Source organism: Leptonychotes weddellii, chromosome 5 (genome assembly GCF_054177405.1).
Source record: "Leptonychotes weddellii isolate Sample4059 chromosome 5, ASM5417740v2, whole genome shotgun sequence".
Classification (NCBI taxonomy): domain Eukaryota; kingdom Metazoa; phylum Chordata; class Mammalia; order Carnivora; family Phocidae; genus Leptonychotes; species Leptonychotes weddellii.
In genome coordinates this window covers 81,825,536-81,844,953 of record NC_138373.1, presented here as the reverse complement: position 1 = coordinate 81,844,953, position 19,418 = coordinate 81,825,536, and the positions used below count along the sequence as shown (strand labels likewise).

Here is a 19,418-nt window from a genome sequence, read left to right as displayed (position 1 = left end):
ACATTTTATTAAGGTGTGAAAGGGAAAAAAGTTTTACAGTCAAAGATTTACTGACATGATTATCAATGCTTTCAATCAGAGTAAAACAAATCTTAAAATATGCATTGAGAGGTAATTACTCTTCATCTTAATTTCCTTTCATCTGAAATTCAGAAGTCATGTGTGTCCACTTTAGGGAAGATTTATATAGGAAAAAGTTTATTAGAAAAATAAACAACTTTAAATTTTACAGTATTTTCCACTTCCAAAATTCTTTTATATAGAGGAGACGTGCCTTATGATTTAAATATAATCTTGATTTACAAAATCTCATTTAGTCCTAAGGATACAAAAACACAAATGGTGAAATGTTGGTAACTATTAAGAAATTCAATGTAAATTTTTTTAAAAAACACCATTTGTTGCAGGTACCTAATATAGCAATATTTACTGAAAAGTATAAATGACTTTCACTGAAATTTACTGTACTGACTTATTACCAAAATTAGTACTGTAAGATTAAAATGTAGATTAATTTGTGTGGCCTAGGTGTGTTTTTTCAAAAATTTTATCGACTATACCAGGAACTGGCAAATTTTTCCTTAAAAGTCAGAGACGAAGTATTTTGGGTTTGCAGGCCTTCTGTTCTCACTACTCAGCTCTGCCACTACAGGGAGAAAGCAGTCACAGACAACGCGGACATGAATGGATACGCCTGTGGGCTGCAGTTTGCCTGCTGCTGAACTATACAATGGATTCTGAATAAGAGACTGATAATTTCAGGTGCCATATTCCAAATACGTCATATATGGGGGTTAGGAGGAAGAATATAAATGGTAAACATCACTAAATGAACTATTTTTGGTTAAAATTTTCACACTTATTTCCCAATCTTAATTGCATGTGTGTATACATGTATATATACAAGTTATAAAACTATTTCGTTTTAATTCCATATTCTTTTTGGTGTGTTAATATATAGTATCAGACCAAAGTCAGATAAGCAGCAAAGTACCATGAGTGATTGAGTACTCAGAGGCTAGCTAATCAATAACCATGAAATTTGATTCTGACATCTAAATATTTCCAAACAATGAAAAAACTAATTTATTTGCTGTGCCGTTAAAGAAAATATGAGATGTGTATTTCAGATGTCGTTTTAAAATTTAATTGAATTGTTACAATTTTGAAGCTAAATGTGATTTGCTTTGTTTTATTAGAAAAAATACTCAGGCAAGGTCTACAATCATCGGTCAATTAAGAATGACTTACAAGAACATGAGGCAATAAAATAAAAAATACAGGTACAAACTATATATCTGAAACACTTCTATTTGGCAATTTTATAACAAATCAAAATTTTAAAAGAACAAAGGAGATTGCAGATTACTTCGTAGATACAGAATAAAGCAATTGATGAAGTGCTTAAGCAAAAGAAAACAAAAAAAAAGTAAAACACACTGCTTTTCTTTTCTTTTCAAAAATAAAATCACATTTGCTACAGATCAAATGGATAATACCCTTATTAAACAACCATTCCAGAATGTCTTCTAGTAGCAGTGCTTTTATTTGCACTTCATTTAAATTTTATATGACTCATTTCATGTATATAGCTCTTTACCCCACTGTTAACGAATAAAGTCTCCCATAATTTTTATTCTTTTTAAAATTTTTTAAAGTAAATGAGAAATGACTTATGTATCATGGAACCTTTCCCATTTTGGAACCAAAGGCTTAATTCTATATTTTTGTCTATTCTTTAAAAAATTTAGTGTAAAAATTGCTGGTTTTTATATCACTGTAGTAAAGTGAAAACTCCTCAATCAGGAGTATTTTCTGCAGTTTGACTGCATATAACCACATATACTTTACAATATGTCCTTCCAACAGTAAGGAAATAATTGATTTCACGGTCACTGTCAGAAATGAGTGCCATAATTCTATTATGGGTATAGGTCCTCCCTCAAAGACTTTCTGGAAGGATGTTCAATGTGTTTTGTTCTTATAGATATTAACAGTAGTACATAGTCCCTTAAGTCTGCAAAGACATTTATTGTTAAAGAAGGTGCTTTATTAACAATTCCTCTGGCAGCACTAGTGAATTACAATATCCTTCAATATTATTTCTACCCATAATATATACATTTAACTTTCATGCCTCTAGAAAAACATCTACAGTACATTTCATAATATAAAAATATATTACAAATCTGCTGAATTATTTACAAGCAATGTTCTATTATCTCTATGCAACATTTGTTTGATACAATACTAACAAGTTACACATATTTCCATTTCTGTAAGTTAAAAAAAATCCATATGGCTTCTTGCTTACCAAGCAAGAAAGTGATTTTATTTTCCTTTTCAAAACCAACTTTGGTGCATAAAGGATTCAGTTTGAAAAAACTTAAAAAAAAAAAAAAATACAATTTTTCTTACGTTAAGAAAAAACAACTCATAAACCAAATGCTTTCCTCAGAAAAAAAAAAATTAGAGGCTTATATAGGTTAAAATGAAAATATGAGGATTATTCAAATAATTTGAAATAGAGGTTTTTCAAAAACCGTTAACAGATTAGTTATATAGGTAAATATTAACATACTGTACTCCATGAGAAAACCCTAGTCCTGAAAAGGGAGCCACCAGACATACTGCAACACTCTTTAACAGAAATTTTCAGCCCTAATTCGATAGACGAATTTTTAGTTGATTGCAAATGTCGTTCACTGTTTGCTTAAATACAAATTGAACACTTTTCTTATCAGAGTTCTGCAAAAGAACACAAATGGCAACCAATCACATCTATTTATCATAGTTGAAAGGTAAATTATCTCTTGATAATTTTCATTGTCTAAATATTTCCTAATATGACTTCAAATCAATAGACACTGTCAAGACAAATATCCTTACAGTGCTTTTGGTATTTTTAAGGGCACATGTTGTAATTGTTTTCTTTCCAATATAAACTACTGTAATCGCTAAAAGGGGGGAAAAAAAGCAGCTTAAAGCAGCAAGCATGCAAAGCCTTTAAGAAGCTGTTCCACTAAGTTGCCAGAAAAGTGTTTGCTCAGTCTCCCACAGTACCATTCCATGAAAATGTGGATATACAGTAATATATTAATATATTCCACAGAAGAGCCTACTTCATTCACAGAATGTTTACACTAAGCATAAATATTATTCTAAATACTGGATTTAAGAAAAAAAAAAGGAAAGGGGTTGACTCTAATGTGCAACTTTTACTAAACCCATTGTCAGTGACTAAGACTGCAGGTGTCCCCGCTTGTTTGCTTTTTATGTATTTATTTATTTTTTACCTCTTCAACCTCTTCTGCGGCATTGTTCTAAAAAAAGAGAAAAGGAATATTCTTTTATTCAACTGAATCAAAACACATTAAGTAGTACAAAAGAGACATTAAAAACATTAAATAAGATATAGGCAATGTGATAATCATTGATCATTAAAATTTATTTCCAAAGCATTCACATTTTAATGAATGCAAACTCAGTTACCTAATACAGCTTTTTAATAAATCCTTTTTATGTAACCTGATTCTGAAAGAGATTCTCATGCTTAACACATGCCCTTTAACCAACTAGGACTTTAAAACTGATGCTTAAATCTTAAATAAATTATGTTCTTTTTAGTTTCATTTTGAAGTTAGTATGTTTTTGGAAGGTTTGTCATGGTTTCATTTTGAGATGTGTATAAGCCACAAAGTAATTCTCCTAAAACAAGTTAGAACAAATGCTTTTTTACCTCATTTCACAAGTTTTCAAAATCAAAACCCAGACTTTGCTCACATGTTACACCACAGCAAATGTAGCCACTTCTATTAATCTGTACCACTTTAGGAAAGACTCAATTCTAATTTCCGGAACAGTAGAAGCATGAAAGTTTAAACTCAAAATTAAATGTTATGACCCGGGCAGGGATTGGAGGAGGGGGGTGAAATACAGTTAAAGAAAATTAACTCCACAGATGCATTTAATATGTCTTAAGAACATGTTCACTACCCAAAAATGAAATCCGTAAGAACTGTAGATGTACACTTTTGAGAACATGCAATGGAATTCCTACGCCCTTTTGGACAGTAGTTCTGCACCTGAATGCTTTTTTTTTTTTAAGTCACTAAAAATATTCACTAAAATATCTAATTCGCTTCCTATATACACAAGAATTACAAAAATAAGCTGGTCTGTGAAAAAGGAAGACCCTTAGAGAGGGGGAAGTAGAATGCAGGGCAGAAACACAGAAGTTAGTCTGAATCTTATAATTAAGATTCATGCCCCTTTGTCAACCCTCTGCCTAAGGGATGTTTACAACCAGTTCTAATAGCAGGGTGGCTTTCCCAAAATATCACTCTTTTAGAATGCTAATTTTAATTACTACCTTCAAAGAGTAAGCAGAAATAAACCCTAAATTAAGTACCAGTAAATAAAGAATATTCAATTATTTTCTTATAAAGAGAAAGGTAAATCGTTACTTTCCCGTATTTTTGGTAGTGGATTTTCTTCAATCTTCTCCTTTAAGGTAATTTCACTATTTACTACACTAGTTAACCTCTTGTTAACATAGTTAATCCCACAAAAAAACAAGTTTTTATGGTACTTATTATTAGCACCTTCATCAGAAGACATTTAAAATAAATTTGGGAGGGGAGTAGGGAAAACTCAAGAGTCTCAATGTTTCCACATGGCAAGGCCCATTTTGTTAAAATTTCATTCTCAGAAGATATCTCCAATTATAAGAAATCCTATTATACTGAATAACATTCCAAAAATTGAGTCATAGAATGAACAGAACCTTCAAAGTGTTTAACTGCTTCAGAATTTGGCATAGATCACGGTCTCTTTATGACAGCTAAAATTCATATTTGGGATTATCAATTATTATATTCTATCTTATATTCTTATTCAACCTATCCCTATGCAAAATACATATCAAATTAAAACTGATTTTAAAAACACAGGAAGTTTGCTTATGAAGAGTGCTTTTAAGCATTTTCACCACTTTCTGAATCACCCTAGTATATGTCATTTGGATGGAGGCCGTAAGGAGAGTTCAGTCACATACTATCTGTGTAACCTTGGGCAAGCTACTTAAACTCTTGCCTCAGTTTTCCAATCTGTAAAACAGAGATAGTAACACCTACTTCACAGGCTGCTGTGAGGATGAAGTATATGTAAAGCACCTAGCAAAGTGACTCAGCACATAGTCAGAAATGTTGGTCTCTTCTCCTTCCCCCCCTATACCTTCATAAGCACAGCACACTAAAACAAAGGTCAGATCAGAAAGTTATTAGCAATGTGAACACTGAGCTACCTCTTAAAAACAAACACAACAATATTTAAACTGCTCTACTAAAAAGTTTGGGTGGAGTATAAGTTTAAAGATTCAACCATTTATGGTATTTTAGGGCACATGGGATATATTCCCAGACCCACAGAAATCTGGTATTATAGAAAGAATTACATACTTAAACAAAAGGCACTTATTTTCAAAATACTATATATATTACAATCTAAGCTACATAAGATAAATCGGGAAGTAAAGTGGCATATAAACTTTACCAAAATATTATCTTTCTGGATCCTACAAATTTATAAACGTTTGTGATGGAATTTCCATATACAAAGCTCCAGAAAGCAAACTATGCTTGGTACTGAAATTCAGTACTTAAAAATAAGTCCTAACCTTATATCCAAAATTTAGGGAGATTTAAGATTACAATTCAAAAAGTAAAACATCAAATCAAGAATTAAATTACCTGTATATGTTTGGATCCAAAAGCAAGGCAGTATCTTTGGGTAGCTTTGATAAATGAACTACTTTAGTTTTTAATTGATGTCGTTCACTTTCATTCACCCACACGTCAGGCAGACTATGTAAAAAACAAGTCATAAATGAAATAACATTAATCTTAAGCTTACTCTTCATATAACTTCACATTACCCAGACTTTTCTGCTGGGTTAACAAGCTTTTCAGGAGCCAAGAACAGCAATGGGATGCAGAGTCTCAGCTAAAAAATGGCAGTGAAATTTCAGGCATGAATTTGGGAATGAGTCAGGAATTTCTGGTGGCAAAGCCACATCAAACTTGGAAACATGCATTATAAAACACTCTTAATTCACGGAGTAAAATTCGTATTTGAGCTTGACTTGATGACATTTTGACAATGAGCTGCTTTTTATTTTTATTTTTTATTGAATTACAGTTGACTTACAATGTTATATTAGTTTCAGGTGTACTACATATTAAATTCAACAATTCTACATTACTCTGTCACCATATCACATTATTATAGTACTACTGACTATATTCCTTATGCTGACACCAAGGTTTGTTTGTTTGTTTTTTAAGATTTTATTTATACATTCGAGACACAGAGATACAGAGAGAACAAGAGCATGAGCAGGGGGAGAGGCAGAGGGAGAGGGAGAAACAGGCTCCCCGCCGAGCCAGGAGCCGGATGCGGGGCTCGATCCCAGGACCCTGGGATCATGACCCGAGCTGAAGGCAGACGCCCAACCATCTGAGCCACCCAGGCGCCCCTGACACCAAGTTTTTTAATGAAGAAATAAACACTCCACTAGATTAAAACCCATGTAAAAAAATGCAAGTGATCAAATCCTGAATTCAAAGAAAGCTAATCCTACCAGGAAATTCAAATAAAAGCATTCTGATATTTGGACTGATCAATTTCCAAAATACTAAAAATACACATATATTTCAATATATCTTAAAGGAACTATGTTTTTAACCTTAATATAAAAAGAGCTCTTACAAATCAGTATGAAACAGGTGAATACTCATTGGGGAAAAAGGGACAGGGGAGACAAAGGACACAAACCCAAAAATTCACCAAAGATTAAAAAGTTTAAAAATTATATGTAATCATAGAAATACAAAATTTGTGATAATAATCAATGTATTAATAGTAAGCCAGAGAAATAAGCTCTCTAATGTAGTAGGTGGGATTATAATTGGCACAAACTTTCAGGAAGGCAATGTGTATCGAAAACCATTAACATTTTGCAGTTTGCGTATTGATTTTAATAGCTCTTAACAGTAGAGAAAAATGGGTAACTTTAATGTTTCAGCTAAAAAGGAGCTCATTAAATAAATTTTACAAAGCCATTTCAAAATATTTTACAGTAGCATTTCCACAAAACCTGGGTGGGGAGGGGGGAAAGTGGTGGAAAATATGTTCTACATTAATGGCAGTTTGATAGTCACAGATCTATGCTAGCATGTATTGTAAACTCCCAAATCTATTTAAGAACTCTTAATTCATGGGGCACCAGTGACTCAGTGTGTTGAGCATCTGACTCTTGATTTCGGCTCAGGTCATGATCTCAGGGTTTTGAGATAAAGCCCCACGCCGGGCTCCACACCCAACATGGAGCCTGCTTAGTTTTCTCTCTCTCCCTCGGCCCCTCTTTCCACACCCCTCTCTCCCTTCTCTTAAAAAAAAAAAAAAGAATAAGAACTCTTAATTCACATCACATTCATTAACATCTCCTTAGAATGAGAAAATATTATAGAAAGGTATTTAATAACAAAGACAAATGTTAACCACATACTACTGATTTCTGAAAAACCAAGGATACATGAGATTCCATCCACTTAACTTTATTCTATTCTTGGTAGTTTTTTATTTTATCCAAAACTCCTATGATACACTTTCATTACCTTTTCTAACAAGAAAAAAAAATTTTTAATGAAAAGATAAAAGGAAAATTGAACATGAAATGTCTGATTAAGGGATGCCTGGGTAGCTCAGGTGGTTAAACATCTGTCCTCAGCTCAGGTCATGATGCCAGGATCCTGGGATGGAGCCCCACCATCAGGCTCTCTGCTCAGTGGGGAGCCTGCTACTCCCTTGCTCTCTGCCCCTCCCCCTGCTTGTGCACGCGCGCTCTCTCTCTCTGTTAAATAAATAACAATCTTTGGGGAAAAAAAAAGAAAGAAACGTCTAATTAAGGAGCATGTGGGCCAGAAAAACATAACTTGCTAGAAAACTAGCCAACTGATTTTTCTTCAAAATACCTTGTGCGGTAGAAAACATTCAGAAATTTTTTAAATAAACGATTCAAACAAAGGCACAACTAAGGCTGCTTGCATACTACCTAAGGGTCACTGAAAAATCCTAAAAATAATCACATAATCACATCCTAAAAATGATGCTATTACAACTTTTATTAAAAACAGTAAAAAAGGAGCGCCTGGGTGGCTCAGTCATTAAGCGTCTGCCTTCGGCTCAGGTCATGATCCCAGGGTCCTGGGATCGAGCCCCGCATCGGGCTCCCTGCTCAGCGGGAAGCCTGCTTCTCCCTCTCCCACTCCCCCTGCTTGTGTTCCCTCTCCCGCCGTGTCTCTCTCTGTCAAATAAATAAATAAAATCTTTAAAAAAAAAAACACAAAAAAACCCACAAAACAGTAAAAAAGCTAGTTGTAAAGCTTATACCTTGACCCAGGTACTCTAAGAGCTTTCACAGATTATCTTTTTAATACTGACAAGTCAAAATGTTTTGCAGTTTAATATCTGTAATTCTTTTATGATATTCAAATCCAATAACTTAAGTAATTTTTTAGTATAAAATTTTAATAAAAATAAGAGTCTATTCATTATACACAGTATTCCAAATACTTACATGTCTTCAGGCATCCAATGAAGCAAAAGTTTTATCTTTCCAGAATCCTCTTTTCTCTTAGCTATTACCTAGTAATGATATAAAAGAGATCATAAAAATTATTTATAGAACATTATTTTAATATATCAATAAAAAGCACTTTTGATCCTAATCAAGATTTTTTAAGTGTTCATATCCTAGACCATTTATTACTACAATATTTTGTTCTGACCTGCTTTGAGAAGCTTTACCTTTGATAATGTATTTTCACAAAAAAGAGAAAAAAGGAGTTGAAGTTTTGCATTGCCAAATACTAACACCATGTTAACTTTATTAAGGGACTGAAAATGCTATTTATTTTACTATCAATTAAAGTCTGAAGATCAGCTAGACTGCCAGCCAAAAATCCGTATTGGCTGGAATATTCTTTTTTTTCCTAAAGATTTTATTTGTTTATTTGACAGAGAGAGACCCAGCGAGAGAGGGAACACAAGCAAGGGGAGTGGGAGAGGGAGAAGCAGGCTTCCCACCGAGCAGGGAGCCCGATGCAGGGCTCGATCCCAGGACCCTGGGATCATGACCTGAGCCGAAGGCAGACACTTAACAACTGAGCCACCCAGGCGCCCCTGGCTGGAATATTCTTGAAGAACAAGTAAAAGAGTAAAGAAAAAATAACAACAGCTGAGATAGGAAAAGTCTCTAATTTATGACTAAGATATTTATTGTTTGCTTGGATGTTTCTGTTTGCTGGTTGGTCTGTGTTATTTTAAATGAAACATTAGCCGATCAGTGTTTAGGTTCAGTTATAAGGAATCTACAGATCAAAGTTAAACGGTGGATCAACTGAATAAAAAGACCAAATAATATAAAACGTAAAAAAGGCAACATACTTGACATTCATTACCAGATTCTGAAAATTTAAGGAAATGCTTAAATAACTGACCAAAATTGTTATTTTATAACTCTTACAACTTCCATATTAACAAAATCAGCACTTTAGTGTTCTCATAATCTAAATCTCAGTATTTTTACCAAGTTTAAGCAGCAGCCACCTCAAACTATATTAGAACTAAGTAAAAACAGCACTTTATAAAAAAATACCTCTATTCCCATTATTTAAAAACCAACACTAACTCTAGACTTGGCAATGAGATTAATTTAAGAGCCCAAAGACAGATCTGAAGATGTTGAAACAAAATACCTATACAAAAAAATAAGACATGAAAACAATGCAAACCAACCAAGCACAGCAAGCCAACTAACTGGTAACTAGGATTCTGCTGACCTCTTCTGGAGAAGGCTCAAAAGAAAACGTTTCAATTAAAGAAGTAAGACAAATTAGGCCAACTGCACAGTATGTACCTCACAACCTATTTTTCTGCAAACTGTTCCATTATCAGTATGGTTATTTCCTGTAATTGCTTATTTGGTTGCTAGGAAACTTAAATTTGCAGTTAATATTGAATAGTCTGCCTACTAAAAGAAGTGATTCAGGGCGCCTGGGTGGCTCAGTCGTTAAGTGTCTGCCTTCGGCTCAGGTCATGATCCCAGGGTCCTGGGATCGAGCCCCGCACTGGGCTCCCTGCTCGGCGGGAAGCCTGCTTCTCCCTCTCCCATTCCCCCTGCTTGTGTTCCCTCTCTCGCTGTGTTTCTCTCTGTCAAATAAATAAAATCTTTAAAAAAAAAAAAAAGAAGTGATTCTATTTAACACATACCACCTCCATCAAAACCTTCCTAGTCATGGAATTTGGGAGGTCCACGTAACCCCCTTCTTTTCTATTGTGTCCAATGAAGTACCTTTTCCCATACTGTTACCTCTTCCTTCCACTTTCCTCAGGAAAAAGCACTCCTCAGATTACACTCTACCTTTGTGGCTCTTCCTCAGTTCAAGGTATTCATGCATCCCTGATGTGACTTCAGGGTGCAAATCACTCTTATTCGTTAGTTTTTTATTGTATGGCAAACATTAAGTATCATGTTCTTAAAACCTCTCAGATATTTTCTACAGCTAAAAAACTGATTTTCATGTTCAGAGACGATTTTGACACAGTGAATTAAAAAAATTTTTTTTCCAGACTCCTAATATCACCAGTTTTCAGTTCCTTCATTCTTTTGATCATCTCTGTTCTTCCCATGGTGAACCTAAAGATTTCATCACAAGAAGCTGCTCTAATGGGCACCTGGGTGGCTCAGTCGTTAAGCGTCTGCCTTCGGCTCAGGTCATGATCCCAGGGTCCTGGGATCGAGTCCCACATCGGGCTCCCTGCTCAGCAGGAAGCCTGCTTCTCCCTCTTCCACTCCTCCTGCTTGTGTTCCTGCTCTCACTATATCTCTCTCTGTCAAATAAATAAATAAAATCTTAAAAAAAAAAAAAAAAAGCTGCTCTAATGAAAGCATGTGAACATTGGTGCTTCATTTTCAAAACATAAGCTTATTCACCACCGTCACCATCATTATTCCTTAATATTCATACTTGCTCATTACTAAACCATTATTTCACCAGATCTATTGCCCTTTAAAATCAGTGATAAGCCCCAAACCTCATTCCTTACACTTCTTCTCTATTTATACTTAGTTCCTAGGTGACCATATCCAGTCTGATTCCTTTAAATACCACTAATATGCTGAAAATGTCCATATTTGTATCTGTAGCCACACCTCTCCTCTGGGCTCAAACTCTTACCTCCATCTGGCTAAGTGAAAGAGGCAATAGATTCTCTATTGAATGTGTCAAAAATTAAGCTCTTGACACTGCCCTCTCCCTCAATCTGCTCTCCCCAAATTCTCTGTTAGATGGCAACTCCATTCTTTTGTCCAGTTACCCAGGCCAAAAACAGTGGAGTTATCCTTTACTTTCATTATCAAACACATCATCTGATCCCTCCATAATTCTAGTCAGTACTTCTTTTTTTTTTTTAAGATTTTTTTTTTTTTTTTAATTAGAGAGAGAGTACGAGCAGGGGGAGCAGCAGGCAGAGGGAGAGGGAGGAGGAGCCCGATGCGGGGCTCAATCCCAGGACCCTGAGATCGTGACCTGAGCCGAAGGCAGACGCTTAACTGTCTGAGCCACCCATGGTCAGTACTACTTTCTAAAGATATTCAGAATCTAACAATTCTTAGCATCTCCACTGTAACCATTCTGGCCTTTTCTCACCTCAGATACTAAAAGGACTGATCCTCTTTTCCCCATCCTGACCTACATTCTGTTTTCAACACAGAAACCCAAGTGAGCACATTAAAATCCACATGAGAGGAAAGAGATCAGTGAAGTTTTACACTAGAAAACTTTTGAGTGATGGGAATGTTCTGTATCTTAACTGTGGCGGCCGGTGGTGGTTTCATAGATCAACTGTCAAAACTCATAAAACTGTGTACTTTAAATGGGTGCAGTTTATATTTATTATACCTCAATAAAAATTACAAAACAAAAAATCACATCAGATCATGGCTACTCAAACTTCTTCAATGGCTTTCAATCACACAAAGAATAAAAACCAAAGTCTTAGTCCAACAAGATTCTCCCCCTATTACCTCTCTGACTTAACTCCTACTCTCTGCCTTCTCGCATACTTGGCATATTTTCAGACATACTTAGCATATTCCTATTTTTCAATTTTATATTTGATTTTCCCTCTAGTAATGACATTCATCCCCCTAATAATTAAATGGCTCATACCCCCACTTCCTGTAAGTTTTTGCAATTTACTACTATTTCATCTTGTTTATCATGTCTCTTCCACTAGACACAGTTGTTTTGTTTTAATGGTTTTGTTCACTGTTGTATCATTAGTACACAGTAGGAGCTCAATATTTAAGTGAATGAACAAACAGGTACTAATGCCATACTTTGGGTCTGGTGACCACATCTTACTTACTGACCTTTGAAAAAAAGAACAATTATAGACCTACCAAATCATAAACCTATGTTATCAAACTTCAAAGGAGGATTTCAGGGGCGCCTGGGTGTTCAGTTGGTTAAGCATCTGCCTTCAGCTCGGTCATAATCCCACGGTTCTGGGATGGAGCCCTGTTGTCGGGATCCCTGCTCAGCGAGGAATGTGTTTCTCCCTCTCCCTTTGCCCCTCCGCCCACTTGTGCTCTCTTCTCTTCCTCTCTCAAATAAATAAAATATTTTAAAAATAACAACAACAACAAGGGAGGACTTTAACCATTACTGCTGAACAAGTACCTGATCTTGCTGAATCCCAACAGAATTCCCAATACAGCCATTTTAACTTTGTCTTCTCAAACTCTAATTTTCCTTTCAACCCTTTCATTCTTATTTAGATAACTATATTTCCAATGTTCTTTTTTTAATCCAATGTTCTTTAAAAGAGAATAAATAACGGTGCACCTTTCCTCAAACCCAAACTCACAACACATGCTCCAATCTCAGAAAATGTCCCTTGCTTTCGGTCTAATCTTTACATTTCTTGCCCTTCATTCTGGTAATCATAATCAAAATTGGGAATGTTTCACTGGAAGTATACATAAAAGAAAAAGTGAAAATGCAATGCAATAGAGTTATAGGAGATGGAAAAAATATTGAAACCAGTAGAGAAACTGGTATCAATACTGATTTTTTTAGGCAGCTCTTTCTGCCCACAGGTCCTGTCTCCATGCTATACTAAAACCACATTTTTGCACCAATAATAATAATAATAGATCTTCTGTATATAATTCTTGTGCATTCTGACTGATATAAGAAATAAAACCTAGGGCGCCTGGGTGGCTCAGTTGGTTAAGCGACTGCCTTCGGCTCAGGTCATGATCCCGGAGTCCCTGGATCGAGTCCCGCATCGGGCTCCCTGCTCAGCGGGGAGTCTGCTTTGCCCTCTGACCCTATCCCCTCTCATGTGTTCTCTCTCATTCTCTCTCTCTCAAATAAATAAATAAAATCTTTAAAAAAAAAAAAAAGAAATAAAACCTAAATTTAGTATATTTTATATTTCAACAGTCAAAATTAAACAATCCCTTTCTCCAGGGTTTCAAATCACCAAGGTCTGGTCTAAAATTTATCTCTACTAACTTACCTACATCAAAATACACCAATTTAAGGATGACTGGATAATAAAATGGCAAGGGGCATGGGAATAAAGAACAACTCTCTGTTACTTCCTAGCTAACGAAAAATAAAAGTATTTATTGCTTTTTCAAATTTGACACTTGAAATTTGAACTTGATACTGAACATAGTCATTCAAACAAATATACAGACTGCCTACTACGTGTCAAGGCACAATTACAGAAATTTGGGATACATCAGTAGAATAAACAAAAACTCCCTCCTTCACAAATCTTTAATCTGTGGCCGTTATCTTATTTAATTCCAACTTTAGATGTGTTCTGGGGGGTGAGGGGGAAGCATGTAAGCACTTATGGCTATGAGTTAAAAAGAGTCTAATATTCTAATTTTACAAATGAGGAAAGCAGAAAAGACACCTAGTTTAAGGTTAGAGCCTGATCTTCAAATGCCTACAAGCCCAAATGTCACCCCAATATTCCTAAATAGCTCAAATTAAAGGCTAAAATATTCAATTTAATCATCAAAATGTTGAACTGTGGAAAATACAGTTGACTCTTGAACAATGCAGAGGTTAGGACTGCCAACCACCCATATTATTGAAAATCCACGTTTAACTTTTGACTCCCCAAGAACTTTACAACAGTCTATTGATCAGAAGCCTTACTGATAACATAAACAGTCGATTAATATATTTTATACATTATATGTATTATATGCCATATCTTATAATAAACTAGAAGAAAATCATAAGGAAGAAAAATACATTTACAGTACTTTACTATCTTTATTGAAAAAAAATCTGTGTTAAGTGGACCTGTGCAGTTCAAACCCATGTTAAGAGTTAACTGTATTTGCTTTATAACCAACAATACATGTAATTTTTAAAATACTGATAAAGCAGAACTTTTTGTGATTTTGTTAAAATATATTTTCTTAAGATTTTGAGTTTAGAAATATGATTGTGAAAGTCAAAATACATGTTCTTGCAAACCTACATTGATAATTAAAAAAAAACAGTAACAAATACTTACAGTACTATGAAAAACAACACTGTGTCCCTTCCCTAAACTTTCTATATGAGCTGAGAGGTTAAAGCATATGGCTCGATGTCTTATCGCATCCAGTGTTTGTGCATCGAAGAAATCATGTGGTCGTGCTAAAAGTCAATACAAAAAGATAAAGAATATTTAGAAAAATGTAACAATCTGCCAAGATTTTCCACAAAAATATGTAAGAAGAAGGACTGAAACAATTAACATACGTATCTGGTATTTAAATAAAAAATTTTATTTTGCTTTCAGAACACAGGGTCTACCTGACAAGAAGGATACACAAAAGTAGACTTCCAACTAATGAGTGAATGTGTGTTAACTATGCCCATTGGTGTGTGAGGTTCTAACCTTAGGCCTCATGATTCCACACTACAGCTACTATCTTTTCCATATAATTTCATATTTTATTTCAGTACCTCTCCTGAGCACCAGTCCTGTATTTTCAACAATCTGATGAGTATCTCATCTATCAATATGCTGAGATCTAATTCACCACAGCCAAATATATAAAATACATGTCATGAATATTCTATATTAACATGTGATCAAAAATTTTCCAAATCTGGGGCACCTGGCTGGCTCAGTTGGAGGAGCAAAGGATTCGATCTCAGGACTGTGAGTTTGAGCTCCACGTTGGGTGTAGAGATTACTTAAATAAATTTAAAAAAAAATTTTTTTTCCAAATCTGAAAAACCTGTAATATTATTTTGGAGTTTTTGGCAAGTATTTTCTTGAATATAAATAACTCTTCTGGGGCGCCTGGGTGGTACAGATGGTTGAGCATCTGACTCAGTTTGGGCTCAGGTCCTGAACAGTGTCCTGAGATTGAGTCCCATATCAGCTCCACGCTTAGTGGGCAGTCTGCTTGGGATTTGCTCTCCCTCTCCCTCTCAAATAAATAAATATTCAAAGAAAAAAAATAACTCTAACAACAATCTAAGAAAATTATAAATTTATAAATATAAAATTAAAAATAACAACAATCTAAGAAAATTATAAAGTTTTCAGTGCCAATGAGTCTGCCAAAATTCTAACTCCCAACTCCACCAGTTATTAGCTGTGTGACTTCGGCAACTGCTTAATCTACTTAACCTGTTTCCTTATTTGTGAAATGAATATACAACAGCTATAGACTATGATTAAGTAAAACAAATGCATATGAAAAATGTCTTAAATCACAAAGTGGTTTATATTAATAAGCTTATACTACTTTTTAAAATAAGTTCACAAATCTGGAGTAAGCAATCTCTTAGTGTAATCACAACAAAACTATACACTGAAGATTTAATTTGGTTTGGTAAGAACATTTTTTAAATTTCTGTTTTCATCCCACTAGTATTATTATAAATTATGCTATTTTTATTCCTAATAAGAATGTTGCTCAAAATAAGGAAAGTGAATTTCATATTTTACAACTGTGGAGCTTACTAATACATGAAAATTTTCAAGATCATCTGTAATTAAAAATTAAATTTTATTGACAATAAATGAAATGGCCTGATTTCCTGGTACAGTCTATTCTGAATTACATGTATGCTGATTTACCACACTATTCTGATTTACTACGTGAGGTGGATTTGCCTCTGCTAATCATGGAGTTCTCAGAACATCTACACAAATCCACCAGAGCTTTTGTGGGAAATGTTTTCACCAGTTGGCATACTCAATAATGAATAGCTATTTTTTCACTGGACTTTTCTTCAAAAGGAAATAAGCAAAACATCAAGTAATAAACTAGCAGAACCCACAAGACTAGGAATGCAAGAGTAAATCAGAAAAAAATATTTGACGTTTATGGGGAAAAAAAAAAAAGTCAAAAGGAAAAACAAATCCCCTTCCTATCAGATTTGTGCCTACTGGGGGGAAATAAAAGTGTACTCTACTCTGTCCGTGCTCTCCAAATACGCTTTTTCCTGAGCAGGATAAGCACTTAGAGGAAACAGAGAAACTAGAACAATAGTCTCCAAAGCAGGTCTGTGTCATGATCCCTTAGGGTAAGGGAAGAAAATACTATCACTACTTTTGTTTTTCATCTTGATGTTTTTCAATATACCCTTCTTGGTAACTGCTTTATAATGTGTATCAGTAGCATTATCTGTGTGCACTATATAAGCACAGATGTTGGGATTGGGTGCTCAAGCATTTTTTTTTAACTGATGAGCTATACAATCAAAAAACCTTTGGAGACCACAAAAATAAAGACTGTGGCTCAAAACTATACATGTTACCTGATTTCTTTTTGCCTTTTTGGTATGGTATTATGGGTATCTCCCCAAGAATGGTATTATGGTCATGTAAAAGAATATCTTTATTCTTAGGAGATGCATTCTTGTATGTTGGAATCAGGACAAAAAAGTATGTATGTAGGGAGATAAATCAAATACGGCATATTCTCTAAATGAAAGATATACAACTATTTATTGTACTATTCTTTCCACTTTAAAGTACGTCAAAATTGTATCAAACAGTAAGAGCTACAGTTCTACTATTTGTTAATATACATTTCACCCAGTTAAGTGAAAATGACCTCTCTGAATTACATGAAGAAGGTACTATCAAAGTGATTTTAGTACACTACTATAGACTTGTATATTTTTAAGGAAGGAATGGAGTGCAATGGCAGCAGCTCTGCCATTCAAACCACAGCACTTAATAGTGGCTACTCACAGTGAAAGGTCTTGATCTTTTAAAGTTCATATATTCAGGATTATCCTCATTCTCCCCCATAAAACAGGAAACAAAAAGGTTGTTTTTTTTTTTTTTTCACCTACCACAAGACCTCCCTCCCCACCACTCTCCCTACGTAGCCCATTTTATTAGTTAATATTGGAAAAAACATTCTCAAAAGAGGCCAGACTTAAAAGCAGCCACCGGTCCCTCCATTTCTAAGTGAGGACTGGATACTTAACTGAACCGTTCTCCTTAAGAGAACTAGCAAACTGTAGAGGTATTACCAAACAAATAATGTGAAAAAGTCAGTAAGTTTAAATGATTACTATGTATACACTCAGAAGAAAATAATGAGGTTATTAAGTGGAATAGGTGGGAAAGTTATTCTCAGTTTTGAATACCATAATATATATTTAGCAATTTTCTGTGATTGCAAGCTACCCAAATCAATAGTCAGGTAAAATAAACAGATGTCATTTCTGTTTTTACAAAATGGAAGGCAAAAGGAAAATGGATCCATAACCTAAATTCAATAGCCAACTCTGAAAAATACACTTGTTTATTTCAACAAGAAACTTAAGAGTTTAGAAAAGTTTGTCACCTATGATTTGTTCATTTGTCCACTGCAGCTTTGTAGTAACAAAAAAATGTTAACATTCTAGAGACAAACCTTCTAATCTGGTTTAGTGTCTGGAGTCTCTTCTATAATCAAATCCCAAGAGAAAGGAGGGTACAGTGCAATCTATTTTTTTCTTTCTAGTTCACCCTTGCAGTGGACTCCCTTTCAATGACAGCTGCAGTCAATCATACTTCTTCATTTAGGACATATTTATTTGCCAGTTGACACTAAGAACCAGGGCCAGTGCTAGGCTCTGGAGGTTCTAAGTCAATTCCTGCTCCCTGCATTTGTAAGCCTCATCATCTTGTGTTCTATCTTAAATATTGAGGATACATTTCATAATCTGGTAATTGAGCACATAAGAGATGTTACAATAGACTTAAGTACTGAGACACATACTACAAATAGTTTTTGCTATTCACACATACCGCTTTGGGGCAGACTAGTTACTTTTATTTCATTATTACAATTTTCTAAAATACCAACATTGCCATATTTTAAATTTTCTTATTTTAGAACAGAATCAAAGGAGCCATCAAAATGTAATTCTACAGATTTTATATTCTAAGGCCACATATACTCACCCTCCCTTAACTACTAAGATAAAACATTTATCACACTAAAAAAAAAAAAAACAAAAACATTTATCACACTGAACTCTCACACTGACACCCAAGGGATCCTATCTGTTTATTATTGTTAACAAAAACATGCAAGCAGAGTTAAAGAACAGTAAAACCTGAATTCCATGAATGCCCAAGATATAAACAAAAGCTATCTAATACACATACAGATTTTTAGTGAAACACTTACGTAATGAGCGTCGTCTTTTGTTCTTTAATTTTCTCCTTTTGTTCATCCCAGCTTTAGAAGGAGATTCTTCTTTGGCCTTTGGCTGGCTAGAAACTTTTGAGGAGTTCTGCTGACTGAAGTGTGTGGGTACATGGCGAGCTAGCCCTCCCTGAGAAGCAAAGCTGGCGTTGCAGCCACCAACAACACACTAAAGAAAAATAAAAAAGGATGTCAGGGATGCCATATAGGGCACAAGTATAATATGAATGAGGGAATATTTTGTAGTTTCACAAGTAAATCGGTAACACTACAGAACTATTCCAGATAGGAATTATGAGACTACTACATCCTTTATTTTTATAAGTTGCCCAAAATAATACACACTAGGCAGAGGCAGAGCTGGAGAAGAAAACTCTACAGTTTCACAGCTCTCCAGTTTACTGCGCTTCCCGCTATACACAAGACAAAAATAGTGAATGTTCTTCCCAGAAAAAATATGGGTCTTCAATTAATCACTTTCCTAAGAGAAACAGTAAGTTTTTTTTTTATTTTTTTATTCTTATGTTAATCCCCATACACTACGAGAAACAGTTAAGTTTTTATTTTTTTTAAGATTTCATTTGTTTATTCGTCGGGGCGGGGG

The 19,418-nt window shown here is 34.6% G+C and overlaps 1 protein-coding gene across 2 annotated transcripts in view; it reads right to left on the bottom strand.

Annotated features, from left to right (window-relative positions):
- Positions 1-525: 525 nt before the first annotated feature.
- Positions 526-19,418, bottom strand: part of AEBP2 (AE binding protein 2) — a 281,379-nt gene continuing 262,486 nt past the window's right edge. For both annotated transcript variants that reach the window (XM_081821310.1, XM_006737921.3), the window contains exons 4-9: positions 18,797-18,983; positions 14,674-14,798; positions 8,639-8,706; positions 5,751-5,864; positions 3,297-3,323; positions 526-2,748 (exon numbers count right to left, since the gene is read on the bottom strand). In XM_081821310.1, coding sequence (XP_081677436.1) covers positions 2,703-2,748; positions 3,297-3,323; positions 5,751-5,864; positions 8,639-8,706; positions 14,674-14,798; positions 18,797-18,983 — 567 coding nt within the window. In that variant the 3' untranslated portion in view covers positions 526-2,702. The remainder of the gene's footprint in view (positions 2,749-3,296; positions 3,324-5,750; positions 5,865-8,638; positions 8,707-14,673; positions 14,799-18,796; positions 18,984-19,418) is intronic.